Source organism: Vanacampus margaritifer, chromosome 15, assembly GCF_051991255.1.
Source record: "Vanacampus margaritifer isolate UIUO_Vmar chromosome 15, RoL_Vmar_1.0, whole genome shotgun sequence".
Lineage (NCBI taxonomy): Eukaryota > Metazoa > Chordata > Actinopteri > Syngnathiformes > Syngnathidae > Vanacampus > Vanacampus margaritifer.
In genome coordinates this window covers 21,990,629-22,010,506 of record NC_135446.1, presented here as the reverse complement: position 1 = coordinate 22,010,506, position 19,878 = coordinate 21,990,629, and the positions used below count along the sequence as shown (strand labels likewise).

The 19,878-nt window shown below is 44.4% G+C and overlaps 2 protein-coding genes across 3 annotated transcripts; both read left to right on the top strand.

Moving 5' to 3' along the window:
• Positions 1-798: 798 nt before the first annotated feature.
• ints13 (integrator complex subunit 13) lies at positions 799-8,781 on the top strand. The gene is given in 18 exon segments (XM_077543673.1): positions 799-1,222; positions 1,308-1,558; positions 1,634-1,708; positions 1,873-1,896; positions 1,898-2,076; positions 2,176-2,256; positions 2,984-3,074; positions 3,157-3,285; positions 4,921-5,005; positions 5,082-5,174; positions 5,253-5,342; positions 6,430-6,608; positions 6,679-6,843; positions 6,934-7,088; positions 7,628-7,858; positions 7,940-8,070; positions 8,357-8,489; positions 8,583-8,781. Coding segments are annotated over 17 exon segments (2,103 nt in total). The 5' UTR covers positions 799-1,222; positions 1,308-1,333; the 3' UTR covers positions 8,620-8,781.
• Positions 8,782-9,178: 397 nt separating this feature from the next.
• On the top strand, positions 9,179-19,694 carry ano6 (anoctamin 6). 2 transcript variants are annotated; one of them, XM_077543671.1, is made up of 20 exons: positions 9,179-9,487; positions 10,745-10,815; positions 11,526-11,654; positions 12,789-12,854; positions 13,308-13,598; positions 13,672-13,785; positions 13,862-13,977; positions 14,703-14,837; positions 14,953-15,058; positions 15,261-15,321; positions 15,413-15,558; positions 15,633-15,710; positions 15,780-16,008; positions 16,689-16,858; positions 16,946-17,043; positions 17,127-17,257; positions 17,351-17,556; positions 17,636-17,832; positions 18,675-18,780; positions 18,851-19,694. In XM_077543671.1, exons 1-20 carry the CDS (start codon positions 9,397-9,399, stop codon positions 19,082-19,084), a joined length of 2,775 nt encoding a protein of 924 aa, XP_077399797.1. In that variant the 5' UTR covers positions 9,179-9,396; the 3' UTR covers positions 19,085-19,694. The 2 variants fall into 2 exon arrangements, with proteins under 2 accessions (XP_077399797.1, XP_077399798.1); XM_077543672.1 differs by lacking the exons at positions 9,179-9,487; positions 10,745-10,815; positions 11,526-11,654 and having other exon boundaries at positions 12,792-12,854; positions 13,234-13,598.
• The last annotated feature ends 184 nt before the right edge of the window (positions 19,695-19,878 follow it).

The window sequence follows — 19,878 nt, the reverse complement described above, 5'->3', positions numbered from 1 at the left end:
CTCACAACATGAAAGTAAGGTTGATAATTATTACAAAATTTTCAGTTTAATCAACTTAACCAAGGCAAAAATAAATAAATAATGCAACTCACAACAAAAACGACACAAAACCACAAGTACACGCATAAATAAAAGTGAGTTAAAAATGTTTGTTAAATGGTTCTTTTATTATATACAGTACAGGCTAAAAGTTTGGACACACCTTCTCATGCAATGCATTTTCTTTATTTTCATGACTATTTACATTGTAGATTCTCACAGAAGGCATGAAAACTGAATGAGCACGTGTGGAGGTATGTACTTTAAAAGAAGAAGAAGGTGAAAACATGTTTTCTATTCTAGTTTCTTCAAAATAGTCACTCTTTGCTCTGATGTTTTTTTTTTCTTTTGCACACTCCTTGATGAGCTTCAAGACTATAAGTCACCTGGAATGGTTTTCCAATAGTGTTGAAGGCGTTCCCAGAATTGAGAATGCCAAAAGCGTGCAAAGCAGTAATCAGAGCAAAGCGTGTCTATTTTGATATGTTTTCAGTTATTTCACCTTTTTTTTGTTAAGTACATAACTTAACGTGTTCATTCTTAGTTTTGATGCCTTCAGTGAGAATCTACAATGTAAATAGTAATGAGAATAAAGCAAAACACGTTGAATGAGACGTATGTGTGTGTCCAAATTTTTGGCCTGTACTGCACATATTCAGTTGCGCCTATTTATGTAATTTATATTTTCTTAACTTTTTTGTTGTTGTAGTCATTCTGTCTTCTGGTAGGAACTTTTGAGGCCGGAACTAATGGTAATCTTTGGGGGGAATAGTTTGTGACGGACTACTGCCGGCCGTATTTCCGCAAATAACAATCCTAACTACTGTATTTTGTGCTGCGGTACACTTTGGAAACCGTCATGGAGGACTGTGATCAATTTAACACATTTCGTTTCGTGATAAGTATCCACTAGTCGCTGGTAATAAAAGCGAATCGGAAAAAAAAATAACGATCAAAGCTCCGATCGGCCATTGTACTGATGACTAGCGCGATAGTCACTTTAGCATGTAGCATCACTTATGTTTTGCTGTCGGTTATCATTAACATATCTTTAGAATAATTTGAGATTTACTCATTTGGTTCACAGATAAATACATGTAACATCTAGCTGTCTGTGAAAAGTGTAATTATGTTTCAAGCGACCATTTCCTGACCGGGAAGTTTTTAAGAAGATTTTCCTCACGTGAGTAATGAAAATAATAATCATGTGCCTTATATGGATATTTATCGATATGTTACATATGATTGTTGTCCCACTGTTCTTGTAGTTCAGCATTCACCTTCTGCTTACAAGATGAAGATGTTCTCAGTAGCCCACAAGACCGTCTTTGTGGTGGACCACTGTCCCTACATGGCCGAGTCCAGTCGTCAGCAGGTGGAGTGTGACGTTCTAACCAAGAGCCGAGGCCAGGGTGTCATCCCTCTCGCCCCCGTGTCCAAATCTCTGTGGACGTGCGCTGTCGAGTGCTCCATGGAATACTGCCGCATCCTCTATGACATTTACCCGTTGGACAAATTGGTGAGTGAGTCCTTCGGTTTTGTTACTGCAAGGAGAGGCCAGATGCTTTCAAGTCAAATCTATATTTCTTTACAGATTAACTACATTGTGAGTGACTCGGAGTTCCACCTCTTGAATAGCTGGAAACGAGATTGCCAGAGCACTCACGAGGTTAGTTACATCGAACCTTTATCGAGCCAAGGCACATTTTATGTTAGAAAAATGTCTGTCTTTTTTTTTTTATACCACCAGAAGGAGTACAGTATTAGCAATTACGATCAACTCATTTTCAAATGTGGAGTATGTACTATTCCTTACACTTCCTTGTTCAACAGCTCATGTCATCGCTGGCCGCGGTGGGGCCCCCCCAACCCGCGAGAGGACCCCGAGTGCTGCAGCATCCTGCACGGGCTGGTGGCGGCAGTGGAGTCGTTGTGCAAGATCACCGAGCTGCAACACGAGAAGCGCATCGCTCTGATGGACGTGGCTGAGCGGGTTGCCAACCGGGGTCGTATTATCTGTCTAACGAATGCTAAAAGGTAAACAACGCCGTGACGGAATGTTTGAATATTATTATCATCAATCAAAAGGGAAAAGGAGTGTCTAGAGATAATGTTGATTTTTATTTTATTTTTCAGTGACACTCATGTACGCATGTTGGAAGACTGCATTCAGGAAACCATCATGGAGCAAAACAAGCTGGCAGCGGGGTCAGACAGGTCAGTTTGTTTATTTATTTTTATTACTATTGTTAGGTAGTATGCTGACTTGGCGTAATGCGTAATGGTATGTGGGAAAGGAGAGCCATAGTCGCCAATACATTTTATCGTCGCCCTCTTAAAATAATTGCCTGTCTTTTTTTTTTTTTTGCCTAAATCATCTCATGATGCAAATGGTCTGAGAAAAAATATTTTCCAGACATTTTTTTTTTTTTTTGCTTTTGTGCATATGCCTGAAGGCTCTGTTCTAACAATAATTTTTGAACTGTTCGTCATTCCCTCAACCTTGACTATGCTTCATTTTCTGTATGATGAGCAACGTTGTGTTTGCGTCCAACTAAATAGTTCAACATCGTTTCAGTCCAAACCAAATTCTCCCAAACGCATTACGTGTTTACGTGTTATGACTCCCTCCCTATGTCATGTAATTAATTAGGATGGTGGAATTGTTAGAAATAGCAGCTAGTGTTATCACAAAAGCTTCATGCTTCTGCTAGAAAACAAATCACAATGTCAGGAGAAGCCTACCAGAACAGCTAAAGTTTGTTTGAGGTCTATCAGAGGCTTGTACAGGTTATAGTTTTCAAATGATTTCTCTCTGCCCCCTTTTTTATACCACAAAAAAAAGCGGTATTTGAACAGGGGTGTGTAGACTTTTTATGGCCACGGTACATAGCAGCTTTCCATGTGATGTATTCATATGCAGCGGCTCATGGTTTGTTCTCAGGCTGATGGGCATCCAGCAATGTGAGCTGGTCCTCATTCACATTTACCCCCAGGGTGACGACACGCTGGTGTCGGACCGGCCCAAGAAAGAGGTGGGCCGGCGCTGCTTAAAAGGCTTCCTCCTTGCTCTTAGTATGCCAAAGGATTTTCTTCTTGAAGTTGTCTTCCCTTCAGGTGTCGCCTTTGCTGACCAGCGAAGTTCACAGCGTGCGCGCGGGGCGGCACTTGGCCAGCAAGTTGAACATTCTGGTGCAGCAGCACTTCGACTTGGCCTCCACCACCATCACCAACATCCCCATGAAGGTACGTGCCCTTTGACCCCCCCGGCATCCGCACTCACGTACAAATATCACTTTTTGTCTTTGCGTTGTAAGCATGTTCTGAAGAGCTGCATGCTTCGCTCCACTCTCGTCCGCTTTTGAGTTGTCACTCTTTTGGCTTGCCCGCTCTTACGCGCGAGCCCCTCCTCACTTCCAACCACTCACTTCACTTCACACTCTTTTCTTATTTTTGTATATATATATATTTTTTTAAATTCCTTTTGGTGCATCTCACCTGCATGTTGACGCGACTGAACCCTGCTGCTGGTTTCATGCTGTATTTTCTGTTTTGCTAGCCCACATTAAATGTTTGCGAACAGGTTAGTACTCGATTCGCACACACACACGCACGTGAGGAGGAAGGGGCAGGGTCCGAGTCATGTGGCGTGTGTCTTTCTTTTTTTCGTGTGTGTGTGTGTGTGTGTGTGTTGTAGGCTCTTTTGTTGCAAATGTTCATTTGTGATTGACGTGAGATGTTTCAAGAAAGGTAACTGTGGTCACATTGTGACTTTGTTTTTTTTTTTCATATTAGTTCATGATGCAGTTGCATTCATTTGAACCTATAAAACCAAAACATTTATGTAAAATACATCTAATATTGTTTATTGTGAAACGGATGAATGTCATGCATCCCAAAATGAGCGTTCACGCCGCCATTTTGGCAGTATAGAAAACACGTGCGCTACTTTGAGTAAATGGCAAACGCCGCACTTATGCGATGATAGACGGTTGTTGTGGGCCAACTGCCACAACGGGGGGCAAAGGATGGCGCGTCCTCCAGGCTAGCAGAAGAGGAAGCAATGCGTCGCCAACGGATGACGGCAGCCCTAAAAAGGGTCGACAACAGGACGGAGGATTTGGGATCCTCCTCATTGCTCCTCATCACTTCAGATCAGGCCAATCAATTACTGAATCAGTTAGTCGTGTCGATGTAGCTCGATCGCATCGTTAGCATTCGGCGTAGCAGCGTCGCCGAGTTGGGGAAAAGAAAAGCATTCCTGACACTTCATCGCCAACGTTAATATCATCCAACCTGAGCATGCTTTTCATGTCCTTTTCATCGAGTGAGTGTGAATTCTCTTGGACACAGAGTTGACGGTTAAACGCCAGTTTGATCCCTACTCGCCATTGTCGTCCATTCGCGTGGCGCGGCTACTATCCTGCCAGAAGGGGGCGTGTTTGGGGAATAGTCAGGTGACGTCCGGATTTCTATATTGAAGGCAAAAATCATTCACTCCTCTCATCGACATTGGCTCTTTTTTTTTCTCACCCGAGAGGCAGTAAATCTTGCTTGTAATGAAAATGTTGAAACGACTCTTAAGTCGCTGCTAAAAAGTAAAAGAGTTTTATGTAGCAAATCAATTGTGACCAGTGTTGCCTCTTCTTCATCTTCAAACGTGTTGAGTGTCTGTCTTGTTCCTCCTCCACTTCCAGTCAGCCACTGTGTGATCCTGACGACATCACTTAAGTGTTTCATTAAACACACCTTTAGCTTCTTAGCATATAGCTTCCCCATCTCCTCTGATTGAAAACCTTGAAAACGGCGGTGCGTGACAATTTGTCTCCAACTTGATCTTAACATGTTGCATTTGTTTGTGTCTCTTCTGCGGCCGACCAGGAAGAGCAGCACGCCAACACGTCGGCCAATTACGACGTGGAGCTGCTGCATCACAAGGACGCCCACATGGAGTTCATTAAAAGTGGTGGGTTACCCGAATCGCTTCCCAGCTTCAAGAGGGCACATTTCTATTCGTTGTCATTTGGCATTTTCTCGCACAGGAGATTTGCATATGGCCGGCACCAGCACACGAGAAAATGGACTGAAAGAAACGGTCACGCTGAAATGGTGCACGCCGCGAACCATCTCCGTCGGTGCGTTCAAGCCAAACGAGGGCTGCCGTGATTTTGCATCGGTGTGCTGACTAATTGGATGACCTTTCACCCACTTAGAACTGCATTACTGCACGGGAGCTTATCGCATCTCCCCCACTGACGTCAACAGTCGTCCTTCGTCATGTTTGACCAACTTTCTCCTGAATGGTAAGTAAGCCGGTGCCTTACTATATAAGTATGTATAAGTAAAATAAGGATTTTTTTGTCTGTTTAATAAAGTTACAAATGCAATATTTTCATCCTTCACTCTCTCTTATTGGTCCATGACATACGTGTCCATTGCCAAATCAAAATTTTGGCTTTCATACAATGTCAAGGAGACTTCGGGTTTGGTTGCACCGCTCGCTACAAGCTCAAATTGTTCTCATTTGCACCATTGTTGAATTAAAATGGATGCCCCCTGAGTATTTTATGTGCTGTACAATTTTCTAGCGTGAAACACGTGACACACGTGGCAGCCATTGCTAAATTGTAAATAAGGCAATGATTGTGAACTGCCTAAATACAGTTTTGTTATATTCACAATACGTTTTGTGAATGACCACATTTGGTCAAAAATGTTCTTTGTCTATTCGTCAGTCTTCAGGTGGAAACCTGAAAAATAATTAGTATTAGTATAAAATAAGTTTTCAGATGTGAAAATTCCTGCTCACAGCGACAGAAGGAATTTATTCCTTAGCTCATTCAAACCCCAAAATGTTTAAACTCATTTTTTTATACTTTGTCCTTCACTCCCAAAAACATCTTGACACGTTTTTTTTTAATGTTTGTTTTTTAATGCAAGAGCATACAGAAGGCTTTGATGCAGCTTCCGACATGAAGCGCTGGCTTAAAGCAAAGATAGTTATTACAAAAAGTGGCCAGCAGGTGGCAGCAGAGCATAAGCGATCAATGTTGGAACAAACTCTTTTCCCACAGTTCTAAATAGATTTGTGAATAATGATAAAACGTCGCTATATGCTAATGCTAATTGCTGCAAAACGGAAACTGATAGAAATGTACTTTTTTTTTCTCGATGAAAGAAGAGACTCGAATCTTTCTTTTGGCGGCTTCCATGTGTTAAAAGTATATCGTATCGTATCGTATCATTTATAGCAATAGAACACAATATTTAGTCCAAATCTGGGAAAACAGCCGGAGCGAAGGGGGTTGCTTCAGTGAAAAAGGCTGCCAGTGAATGAGTTAAGAACTTTGTTTGTTTTATTTGAAATTTATTTGCTTCGGTTGTCTCCAGGTCGATCGGTGCTACTGGAGCAGCCCAGGAAGTCCGGGTCCAAGATCATCAGCCACATGCTCAGCAGCCACGGAGGCGAGATCTTCCTGCACGTGCTCAACAGCAATCGCTCCACACTGGAGGACCCGCCTTCCATCAGCGAGGGCTGCGGCGGCCGTGTGACGGACTATCGCATCACCGTACGTTTGTTCCAACAATGCAGGCCAAGAAGAGTCTTGCGTCTTTTCTCATTGCTTTTGTCTCTTTCAGGACTTTGGGGAGTTCATGAAGGAAAACCGCCTTACTCCGGTTTCGGAGGCCACGCATCATCCGGCGGCCAAGTTGCCGGCGGAGCGAGCCAGAGCTCAGCTTGAACGCCACACGCGTTACTGGCCCATGATCATCTCCCAGACCACCATTTTCAACATGCAGGCAGTGAGCACGTCTTCCTTCGCCATCGCCATCGCCGCCGCCGCCACGAGAATCCACCTGCCATCCTTCAGCATCATGTTTCCGTCTTGTAAGGTGGTTCCTCTGGCTAACCTGATCGTGAAGGAGCTTCTGACTGAGGAGGACGTTCTCACCTGCCAGAAGACCGTCTACAACCTGGTGGACATGGAGAGGAAGAACGACCCACTTCCCATCTCAACTGTGGGTTCCAGAGGCAAAGGCCCCAAAAGGTCGGTTTGGAAATAACCTGCTGTGTCGTGATGGTCGGGCTCAACCATTTAAACAAGCTATGTTTTTTTTTTAAACAGCTTTTATCCCCCAAAGTCCAATTTTAGCAAGCGGGCTTCTTTATATCAGGCAAGGCAAACTTTTGGTTTAGCGCTGAGACTTGCCAGGTTGACATATTTGGGAGTGTCTTGCGTCTTCCTCCAATTAATTTGATCGCTATGAGACCTTTAAAATGTATTTAAACATCCAATCTTTTTCAGCTGATACCGGATCATCTGGATATCACATGATCAGATCTGGTTTCTGATCACGTGATTGGATTGGGACATCCCTAAAAAAAAAAAATCAAAAAGAAGCAGACAAGAATGCAAATGATACTGTCAGACCTTTTTACATGTTCACATTTAAATAATCCAACCAGAAATACTGCCATTATGATTTGTACACTTTAAGACTCAACATTACTGTGAAGACCAAAATGTTTTTGATTGTTTACAGTGTAAGAAATGACATGAGCTCAAATGATGTTTGTCCCCCGTAGAGACGAGCAGTACCGTATAATGTGGAACGAGCTGGAGACTTTGGTGAAAACCCACGCCGGCGCCACCGACAGGCACCAGAGGGTCTTGGACTGCATCGTGGCCTGCCGCAGCAAACCTCCTGAGGAAGAGGAGAGGAAGAAGCGGGGCAGGAAGAGGGAGGACAGGGAAGAGCGGGTGGACAAAAACGGGGGCAAGGATGCCGAGGACAAAAGCTGGAAGGACTCCGAGAGGCCAGTTCTTTTCACGCGTGTGTACGCCAACCGGACGCTTTGTCTAGTAATCATCACTTGACTCTGCTTTTTTTTTTTTAGGGTGAAAAGTGTGCCGGAAAAAGAGGATCAGGAGTCGGAAGTCATCAAGGATTCACCGGACTCACCCGAGCCGCTGGTCAAGAAACCCCGTCTGGCCACTGACGAGGTGGAGTCACTAGAGGGCGCCAAAGGTACTTGAATAAGGCTTGTGTTTTCTTTTCACAAACTTTAGTGAGATATTTTGCTTGTTTTTTTTTTTTGAAGGGGTGCGGTGGGTTTCAGAATGGAATTTGTCACTTTTTTACTCATGACTGCCACCTCTGGCCTAAAGTGCAACTGCATCCCATTTGTGTCATACGCTGGCTACAGAACACAAACTTTTGCCTGAACACTGAAGGGAAGATACAAGCTGATCAAGTTGAAAAGTCAGGGCTGTGACTCACCTGTGTGCATCTTCAACACTTTGTGTGGCCACAGGTCCCGTCTCGCTCCTCTCTCTGTGGACCAATCGGATCGCCGCCAAGTCCAGGAAACGCCGGGAATTTATGGGCAGAGCGCACTCGGTCAACAGCAAGTTTGAGCTGTACCAGCACCTCAAAGATGAAAACGGGTGAGTTGGGAGTTACAGAAAAAACAACTGGCCTGCGTATGCTGCAACGTTAAATTGAAATAATAAGTGAAACCCATGTTTTCCTGTTTGCAGGATGGATGTTCATGAAAATGGCAAGGCCTCCAGATGATGCTTTTCCACCAAGCAGCGCTGCCTGTGTATGTTTTAAGCTTGGCTGTCAGTCTCGCCCTCAAACCATGATATGCCAGTGAAATAAGGAATTTCACGTTTTTTAACCATTTTTGTAAATATACTCATGTATTATACATTGCAATAAAAATGGATTGCGTTATGCTGACACTCTCTTCTTTATACACACCCGACATATCACAATCCGTTTAGCCATAGCATGCACGTAAATGGAATATTCTGTTGAAGTTATGGAAACGACGACTTTAGAACTGCGCCAGTGAACAAAGCCCACCAAATCGAAGTGATAGCCGCGATTGTGAAAATATAATTGAATTAGTTAAGGCGCAACATTTGGGAGTGATTTTGGTAAATAGGTTTGGGGTGGAAAAAACGTTTTAGGCAGCTAATGAGGCAGCTTTCTACCAACTTGCTGTCATGTGTATTTAACTCCAAATTTGGATTTATAGGGTAAAAAGTTAGAAAATGTGTTTATTTTGGTTAGTATAGAAAAGAAAAATGTTTCGCACGACGTCATCATACTTCACCAAAGTTGGACTTCCGGTGGAAAATGGAACGTCGCGCCTCCTCCTCCTTCGACCCCACCCGTTTCGTACCGCTTCTCTCAAGTCTCAACTTGGTCCAAAGTGTACCGAACGTTTGGTCAGTGTTGGCAAATTAACTTCAGAATGTACGCGGGCCGGCGCCGTTAAGCTGCTGTGATATCCGAACAAGCTACGGAGCGGCATAAACGAAAACTTTGGCTGGAAAAGCCAAAATGGAGAACGACATCCTGGAGATGGAATCCCTCTCTGACGTCGAAGAATTCGAGGCAGATGCCCACTTGGAAATGATAGAGGAAGACGTCGGTGAGACAAACACTTCTTGTACTTTTTAGTGTATATTTTGTTTGGGAACTTAATCAGACAATAGGCAGGCCACGCAAGCACACATATTACAAGGGAAGTCAATTCCGTGCTCCGTGAGTCATTACTTCGCAAACGTGTGTTGAAATCAAATCAGTGGGCATTAACATTTACAGTTGTGGCTAGCTGGCAACATAAACTTACTGTACGTTTTAAACCGATTGGGGGGGGGGCGTGTCTCCATGCTCTTTGGGGGGGGGAAAAAGAAGCCCTTTCGTGTCCCTCAGGGATGTCACATGGGTCCTCTTACATTTTCTTGGATGTTGTGGTTCTGCTTAGCAACAGCTCGTTTGTTGTTGCTTCCATTCCTTGAGTGGAACCACGCTGCATCTTAAAAGTAAGACAGAATGAAGTCCAACCTGTCTTTGAAGAGGAAACTTTTTTGTAGTTTTTTTTGCAACTGACAAGCGGCCGGCCAATCACATACTGTACAAACACTCACATTCTCACCAATGGAGAGCCAAACTTGTGTTTTGGAAGCAGCATACAGAAAATGAGAAGGATTGCTTTTAAATGATTTGGCTTGAATTTAAACACACTGACCTAAATAAAACAATCAGTTATTTATTGTTTACATTTTTCTGTTTAAAGGTACAGTGTGCAATAAGTGACCACTAGATGTCGCTATAGCATAGAATGCAGCCAAGTCATCGTTGTGTCATTCCTATTTTCCAAGAGGGAACAAATGCTACAATTCCCACAAGCAGGATATTATTGACCCACCTCCTCCCCTCATAATCAAACAAACATCAGTGAGTGCACTTTGGTGTAATTGATGATCAATTATTCACACTCACACACTTAGAGAGTTAAGACTGAAAACATGTCAACATAATATAGAAAATCGCTGATCGCTCGCAGCCATTTCTTTCTTTTTTCGCGGCCCCTTTGGGTAGGAATGCGATCAAAGTTTTTGCCGGTACTCCAATTGATGGCACAACAGAAATAAAGCATCCTCCTCCAAAAGTACATGTAAAAAGCGCATGTTTGAACCTGCAACCTGGGGTAAAATAAATAGCACTCAAAGAATGCATACGTGTGAGATTATCGTGCGGCAGGCGGATGCGCTTGACAGGAAGTGGTTAGGCTGCATGTCTCTGTAGATAATCATATTTAGTGAAACTGTAGATATTTGATGCGCGTGGGCTGCCTACTGCAAAATGTCCGATTTTCATCAATGCATCGTTTTCCCTTCTACAGTTTACCCCGAGGAGTTTCTGCCAACATATCACGGAATTCAGGAAGGCTCGACGGTCGTTAAAGTGCCGCTGGTGAGTTCTGAGTATGACAAATTTCCAAGCGGCTCAGTAAAAGTCAAAGTTGACTTCAAAATGTGACAATCCTATATTATAAGACACCCCCCCCCCCCCCAATGAGCTTCACGCCTCCCGCCCTCACCTCATCATTTGTGGCGACTTACCACAAGTTAATGTGTGTGCGGGAAACACTGTAGCTTTATGTTTGATCCAAAAATGTCCAGAAAATGCAAAAAATGGGCCCAGCTGATCACATCTGTGTAAAGTCTAAGAGAGAGTTTTTGTGTTGTTTTTAAAAACATCCATTTAGACAATGAATTTGATAGAAAATGGGTGGTCACAGACAACCGTATCCAAAATTCATCCTGGACAATGATAGTCAATAATCGTGTATTAAATTGCAATCACTATATTGGGGGGGCGGGGGGGGGGGGGGTAATCTCTATTAGATGATATCCACCACTAAATCCACTCTAAAAAGCACAATGTTGAAAGTTGCTACACGTTCTTTGTCATGTGTGAATGTTTGCGTGGCGGTGGAGGACGCCTGTCGTAATGTTTGCTCATCCCACATCGCCCGTATTAACCGCAATGACATTTAAAACCCTGAGTGGTGGACGGACGGAGGGACGGACGGTGTCTTCTCTCCTCCAAACATGACGGTGGAGGACGAGCACGGGTTTCAGTGTGCCCACTTACCCGACGAGCCGCGCTTTTGCCCGCAGGCCGAGTTCAACGACAAGCCCGATTCGCTCTTCTTCAACGACGGCGTCCGTCGCGTGGACTTCATTTTGGTCTACGAGGACGAGGACAGGAAGGAGTTTGAGAAGAGACACACGTTCGCACGGCGGAAGGTACTTTTCGTCAACTCTTCTTAACTCTTTGACTGCCAAAAACGTTAAATAACGTTTAGTAAAATCCTATGGAGGAGTGCCAAAGACGTTAAAAGACGTTTGTTTCAAAACAGAGGTGAAACTAACCATTTTCTATTGCTTATAACTGAAAAACGGAATAAGGTAGAAACAAACTTTTTTTTCTGATGAAAGATGAGAGTTCAATCTTTCATTTGGTAGTATGTGTGTTTCCATAGTCCAAACACATAATTTTCTGTGGACCTTGAAAGATCAGTCAAAATGCTTAAATCGGCTGGCACTGGCGACATCCCGTTTTTGAAAACGTCTGGCAGTCAAAGAGTTAACGGTGCCATGACAATGATTGTCAGTTTCGGACCACAAATCATTCCATTCAAAATGACAACATTTACAACATGCAGCTCAGTTGACAGTTTTGAATTCAGTACGAGACTTTAACAAAAACAAAAAAAACTTTTCATGCAGTTGCTCTAACCCTAACCCTACATTGAATTTTTTTTTAAGAACAGCGCTGTTGTATTCAACTTAAATACACAATACATTTAAGTTTCATCTTAGAACTGTTTGTTTTGGAACATTCATTTAACTACAATTCAATTTTCATTTAATGTTGATGAGATGATGATGTTTTTAATCCCATACAGTTTGCATGTTGGAGCGAGCGAGTGTGCATTTGAAACCTACGATGGTTATTGACTCTCGACTCGTGTTTGTACAGGGAGGTTTCGTTTGCATGATTTTAAATGTATCGCAACAGTTTGTATTTATTATGAAGTCGCTCTTTTCTTACGACCTCAAATCCCCGCCAGGGCCATAAATGCCAATTTTTCTATTGTGACAGGTTTGCGCATGCAAGTTATTGTAGACTTCGTGCCAGCTCTTCATCCGTCCAAGTGCAGGCTTGCAAAACTTTAAGGCGATCGCTTGGCCAAGTTTGCCGTTTGGAATCATGAGCTTTTTTTCTTTCTTTCTTTTTTCCCATTTGTTAAAGAGCTTGCCTCAAAGCAGCCAAAACAAACAGCGACGGATGTCTGTGTATGTTCGGCCGTCTCGTGAGATGCTCAAACTTGCAAGTCACAAGATTAATGTGAAATGATCGGTTGCTGTCTTGTGCAGAGACGGAGGGAATATTTTGAGGCCAGCCTGATGAAAATGGGGATGGAGTTGGAAGCCACGCCGTCGGTAAGTCACTTCTTTGAGCTTTTAGTCTTGGATTCCTCGTTGTTGGTTGTTTTTTCACAAATGTGTGCTTTTGGTTGGTCCACACGCGGAGGCGTCATTTTTCCAAATGAATATTGAGCAATCCAAAGTGTTGAAAACGGCTTTGCTGTCTTGGATGAGGCAAAATGAATTGTTGAACAAACATGACCGTTTTTGGGCTCTTCTGAAAACGCCAGCCATATGCAAAATGATTTATTTGACCGACGTATTTTTTTAAAAAATTATAAATAACAAATAAAGCAATTATTGGATGAGATCAATGAATTAGTACGTTTCAATCAACCCGCAAACAAAACCGGCAAAATAAATGTAATGTAATCAATATTGCTGGGTGGAGCAGATTGAAGATGGCGCAATTGGACGGCCACGTGCCATATTTTCCCCAAGCTGAATTTGAATGCGGCGCCGATCCAGGTGGCGGACGACAAGCTGGTGTTCGTCAAGGTGCACATGCCGTGGGACACGCTGTGCACGTACGGCGAAGTTCTGCACATCAAGCTGCCCATCCAGCCCAACGACCTGTCGTCGCAGCGCTCGCCGTGGTGGCAATGGCTGTCCGCCGCCACCAAGCCCTTCTACCCGGACCAGAGCCTCATCAGCGAGGAGGCCGAGTTCTTCACCGCCCCCTTTGAGAAGGACCGCCTGGACTACTTCTACGTCAAGGACAAGGACGCTTTCTTCACGGCGTCCATGCGCAGCAGGATGGTGAGTTTTGCGCCTCAAAATGGCCTTCGAGGGCGTTGGTTGGCGTTCGAAAGCAACCGTTGCTCTCTTCCAGGCTTTTTACATCCTCAGTCGAGCTCCTTACGAGATACGAGGCAGCGTGAAAAAGTTTGGCATCCGAAAACTATTAGACGGCGGCGTTTACAAAGCCGCCTATCCTCTCCATGACGTAAGTGTCACCGGCGCCATGTTTGCTGGCAGGACCGGGTTGGTTGGACGTTGATGCGTCTTGTGTGTTGATGCAGTGCAGGTTCAACGTCAAGTCGCAAGAAGAAGGCTGTCCCAACGAGAGGTTCCGCCTCTACAGCGAGTGGGCCCACCCCAAAAGTTTCTACAAGATGCAGCCTCTAAACCTCATAAGGTGACCGACCGCTCCTCATTCTTGCGATTCGCTTCATTTTCATGACTTTTTTTGAATGGGTTCGTTAGTTCTTATTTTTTTCAAAAACGCTTCATTTGACTTTTTATTAGTTGAAGTTTTTCGTTTTTTTTATAAGGCAAATTTGTGGCATGCGAGCCCAAAAAATCATTCACTTCATGTAATAAGGTGACGTAAACGACATTTCCCAAAAGCGACTGTTTGACCTTCCTGCTGTAGATGTAATAAACCCCCAAAATATGTATGGAATGAATTAATAGATAAAAACAAAAGACATTATTGCAACCATCAGTTAGTTCTGATTAGTTTCATGAATGCAAAATGTGTTTGTTTTTTTAATTTCTTTTTGTTTGACTTATTTAGTTTGTTTTCTGTGGCTCCCACGTCACTCACCAAGCCAAGCCCCGCCTTTTAAAGCAACACACACTCAAAGTCACAGATTCTTACAGTGTGAAATGTGAGGGTGGGGAACCTCGAGGACTATATTGTGTATATTTTGTTGTTTAATAATATTAGCTCTGATGAATTGATACAATAGACCTACAACTGATCAATAGCTTTCCGTTTGACTAAGCAGGCCCATATATAAGTAAATATATCATTGATTTGAGACGAGACTCTAATGGACATTTTGAGTCATTTGTTGTTTGACATTCTGTTGTGTCATTTTTGGGATGGAAAACACTGCTGTCAAAAACAATTCACAGGAAGTACTACGGGGAGAAAATTGGCATTTACTTTGCCTGGTTGGGCTTCTACACCGTCATGTTGGCTCTCGCCGCCGTCGTCGGTCTCAGTTGCTTCATCTACGGATACAAAACGCAAGAAACCAGCACGTGGAGGTACTCGTCACGCGTACGCCGACTTCAAAAACTCGACTGTGAGCGGATGGCGGCTATTTGTCAGCAAATTGCTGCGATTCACGCGTGCGGCGTCGGCTGTCTTGTGCGTTTGCAGCAAAGAAGTGTGCGACCCGGAGATTGGCGGCAAAATAATCATGTGCCCGCAGTGCGACCGGGAGTGCAAATACTGGCGCTTGAACAGCACCTGCGAAGCCTCAAAGGTCAGTAGACGGCAACCGCACCATCAACAATCGTACCGGTCGGTCGGGTGTGTGTCTTGACCTCGAACCCGGAGTCTGACTCATCCAACCCGGAGTCTGACTCACCCAACCCGTGGGCTTCCATTGAACACGGGTTGAAAACCACTGGTTTAGGGATATCGGGCTTAACCGCCAATCACCGTCTGATCTTTCTGTTTTGTAGAAACTGTGCATATTTGACAATTTTGGCACGCTGGTGTTTGCCGTTTTTATGGCAATCTGGGGTAAGTCGTTTTTTTTTCTTTTTTCTTTTCAAACGCGACTCAGCTGTGCCTCTAATCAGCACATGCGTTTGTCCTCATTTCCTCGCCGCAGTGACGCTGTTCCTGGAATTTTGGAAGCGCTACCAGGCCGAGCTGGACTACCAGTGGGACACGGTGGAGTTCCTGGAGCAGGAGGAGCCGCCCCGGCCGGAATACGAGGCCAAATGTATGTACGAGAGGAAAAACCCAGTCACGGGGGTGAGTGGCGCTCTGGCGCTCGTCATCGCAAGATGCCCAAAGTTTCGCTAGCCTAATGTGTGTGCGTGACTCAGGTGAAGGAAAAAGTGCCATACACGGCCTGCGGACGCTGCGTTCGAGTGTCAATCGGGATGGGGACGGTTTTGTTCTGGGTAATCTCATCCTTCCCTTCCTGGAAGTCCAAATCCCCCCTGATGACGTTCTGCTGTTTTGCGTGACAGATCCTGCTCATCGTGGCCTCCATCGTGGCCATCACCGTGTACCGGCTGGCCGCCTTCTTCGCCTTCTCGGCCAGGCTGCGAGCGCAGGACCTGAAGGAGCTGGAGCCCCTCAAGGAATACGTGACGCCGCAGATGGCCACGTCAGTCACGGCCTCGCTCATCAGCTTCGTGGTCATCATGATTCTCAACATGTTATACGAGCGGGTCGCCATCTGGATCACCGACTTTGGTGGGTCGCTGAAATCAAACGCTGTGAAAACTACAATGATAACATAATAATTCTTTATCCTCTGCAAAGAATGACTGATCTCACTAACAGTGGCCATCTCCGTGTATTTCGTATGTTTGTATTATACTGCCCCTGGTGGCCAAATAGCACACATAAAAGCTGCAATAAGTACGTATATGTGCCCCATTCCGACGAAAGGGTTTGTCTGCATGTCGGCGTTTTGAGTTAGTGACAAAAGTAGATCGTTTGGACAAAAATGTGGATTTTGGAAAACCACCACCTTGATTAAGAGCTTTCTATTTTCATTTGCCAGCAGCACAAAAGTTAAATTTGGAATAGAAGTGTATGAAAAGAAGTATTAGAACAAGTGCATCTTTCTTGGGGGGCTTGTGTCGAACCATCAAAACATTTTCATTTGCTTTATGTGACATAACATCCACGATACGTTATCAATAAACGTTCTTGTCACAAACCACACCAAATATCAAATGTGTCATTCCAGAATTGGAGAACATTTGAACTTCTTAAAAAAATAAACCTCCACTTTTCAGATTTTCTGCTACATATTCATCTATAATTGCTGCTAAACTATCAACGGCTTGATTAGCACATCTTACAGATCAATAATCCTTTTTTTTTTTTTTTCAAATCCCAAACCCAAACATCGTCCCACCTCACAGAGCTGCCGAGGACCAAGACGGACTACGAGAACAGCCTGACGCTCAAGATGTTCCTCTTCCAATTCGTCAACTACTACTCGTCTTGTTTCTACATCGCCTTCGCCAAAGGAAAAGCCGTCGGCTACCCCGGACGACCCGTGTACCTCCTGGGAAAATACCGCAACGAGGAGGTAAGATGGCTTCCCCTCTTGTTGCGTATCCACGCTTGGAACGTGTTTGTACGGCTGTTGTTGTTGTTTTGTTTCCCAAAAAATCAGTGTGATCCCGGCGGTTGTCTGATTGAACTGACCACTCAGCTGTCAATCATCATGGGCGGCAAAGCCATCTGGAACAACATCCAAGAGGTCCTGTTACCGTAAGGAAGACAAACGGCACAATAAGCGCCAATAATGCCATGACGGCTCAGCTGAACTCTGACCTCGTCCGTGCGTCTCTCAGGTGGGCGAAAAATGCGATCTTCCGCTACTGCACGCGCGCATCGTCGCAGAAGCCGATTCCTCGTTGGGAGCAGGACTACCAGCTGCAGTCCATGTCCAAACTGGGACTCTTCTATGAGTACCTGGAAATGGGTGAGAAGAGTTCAAGCGTGACGACATCATCTGAAAAACGACACGTGTGCGGTGCGAACGCATGGTAATGATGTGTTTTTCGCTCCCGCGTAGTCATCCAGTTTGGCTTCGTCACCCTCTTCGTGGCCTCCTTCCCGCTGGCTCCGGTCCTGGCGCTGGTCAACAACCTGTTTGAAATCCGCGTGGACGCCTGGAAAATCACCACGCAGTTCCGCCGCATCGTCCCCGAGAAGGCGCAGGACATCGGCGCCTGGCAGCCCATCCTTCAGGGTGTGGCCATCCTGGCCGTCGCCACCAACGTGAGTCGCCGCCGGCTACTTTGACGTCCTGCGTCCGCGACGTCGCCAATGGTGGTTCCCTCGCTGTCGGTGAGTCCAGGCCATGATCATCGCCTTCACCTCCGACATGATCCCGCGCCTGGTCTACTACTGGTCTTTCTCCGTGTACCCGTATGGGGAGCAAGACTCGCAAAGCATGCAGGGCTACATCCAACGCTCGCTCTCCATCTTCGACATCAGCGATTTCTCCAACGACAGCAGGCCGCTGAGCGCGCCGTACAACATCACCACCTGCAGGTACAAAGTTGTAAATACCTGGCCAATAGCTCACGTATTTAGAAATCAAGATTGGCACATCAGGACATTTCTAACTAGGAATTAGTTTGAAAAAAAACAAACACAGGAAAGTAGTTTGTCAGAGTATTCATGTCAGTGCTTCTTAACCTTGTTGGAGGCACTGAACGAACGAACCCCACCACTTTCCTATGCACATTCACCGTACCCTTCTTTATTGGAAAAATAAAATATGTTTCATTTGATATTGTTCTATTTTAGGCCTTTTCATCCTTGCGTCCTTTTCGACTCTATGTTTAGAGATCACTTTAAAACAACCACTGCTGTTTTCTTATGACGGAACCCAGGGGCAGCAGGTACAATGAAAACCGCAGAGGCCTCGGAATTGAACCCTGTGGAACACCGTACGCTCCATTATACATTTGAATTGCACATATTCGTCCGACCCCTTTCCTTTTTTGCTTGACATAGTATGAAGGCGTTACAGTAAAATTCATAACAGCTGCGTGTCACCTAGCGAGCGAGCGCACCAAATTCCCTGCAGCGCATTCAGGCCAAGCAATGCGGCGTGATCACCTGCGGCCAATGACGGCCAGGCCAGGCGTATCATCACCAATCATTTGAGTACCGCCGAACCCCTGAGACTGACTCACAAAACCCATGGGGTTCAATCAAACCCAGGTTAAGAATCTCTAAGTGAAAAGACGATATTTTATGATCATAATACATCTTTTTATTTTCTTATTATGTATGTACGTATGTAAACATGCCTTAAAAAGCTACATGAGTATAGTAACTAAGTATTTTTACTTTGTTACTTCTCACCAAACTTATTTTCTTTTCAGGTATCGTGATTTCCGCTACCCTCCCGGGCACCCGAAAGAGTACGAGTACAACATCTACTACTGGCATGTGATCGCTGCCAAAATGGCGTTTATTATAGTTGTCGAGGTAAGCGGCACAAGCAGCAAAAAAAAAAAAAAAAAATCGTTTGGCGTTACTGATGAATGTCTTTTGACAGCACATTGTCTACCTGACCAAGTTCATCCTGTCATACGTCATCCCCGACGTGCCGTACGCCGTCAAAGAGCAAATCAAGCGTGAGAAGTACCTGACTCAGGTGATCCTGCACGAGACCAACCTCAAGCTGGTCACCAAGCGCTTGAAGCCGGTTCACGACGTCACGCGCAGGAACTCGCACGGCAAGAAGGAGGAAATTGCGCTGGATTTCGATTTTTCAAACGACCGAGCGTGAACAAAACTTAAGCAAGCAAGTTGGACAAAATAAGGAGAAACACTCCTCGCGTGCTGAGAGCAGAAAACGATGTGAAGTTGCTATTGATGTTACAGACGGCTCACGAGAGTTAAGTTTGACGCTTTTTTTAATTCGGACATATTTCAGTATTATTGAAAGCCATAGAGATTAACGTACACTTTGTTTTTTGCTTGACAATCAATTCATGAGAGAAAAGTGGAATCATTTGAACAATTTATCTCTGGGTTGAGACATTTGGATCATTTTAACAGCAAATCGTCTTTGTTTGAAATCTGTCCAAATATTGAACGTTTACAGGAAGTCTTTTTATTGACTGTGCCAAAGTTTGATTCCGTTTCTGTCAAAATGAGGATTTTTGTAGTTGAAAAGTCCATTTATTCTGCTGCACTTTTCCCCCCGAATGGACGGCGTTCCAACGATGTGACCACTGCACTGCACATTATTTTGACTGCATGTCGGAACCTGTGTTAGTTATCTGTAATACCTCTGCTGTATTATTGCCACACTTTATGATGGCACTATAACCACTATAAAGGGCCTCTCTTCTTTTATACAGAGATATTAAATTGTTTTAGTAAGAAAAAGTGTGCTCCAAGTATTTTTTGTTTGTCATTGAGCAGGGTAACAAAGCAAAATTGGTTCATATTAATAATAAGAATGCATTGTATTTATAGGCGCCTTTCTAGACACTCAAGGACACCGTCGAATTTTAAAATGAAAAGCACTGTTAAATATTTTTGTTACTTGGCCAGAATTGTTACTTTGATTGCGCA

What these genes read in the sequence shown, in the direction of transcription:
- ano6 (XM_077543671.1), top strand. Translation starts at nt 9,397, where the DNA reads ATGGAGAACGACATCCTGGAGATGGAATCCCTCTCTGACGTCGAAGAA. An exon ending in GGAAAAACCCAGTCACGGGG is followed by an intron (nt 15,559 to 15,632) that starts GTGAGTGGCGCT and finishes TGCGTGACTCAG; the next exon opens with GTGAAGGAAAAAGTGCCATA. An exon ending in GAAAATACCGCAACGAGGAG is followed by an intron (nt 16,859 to 16,945) that starts GTAAGATGGCTT and finishes CCAAAAAATCAG; the next exon opens with TGTGATCCCGGCGGTTGTCT.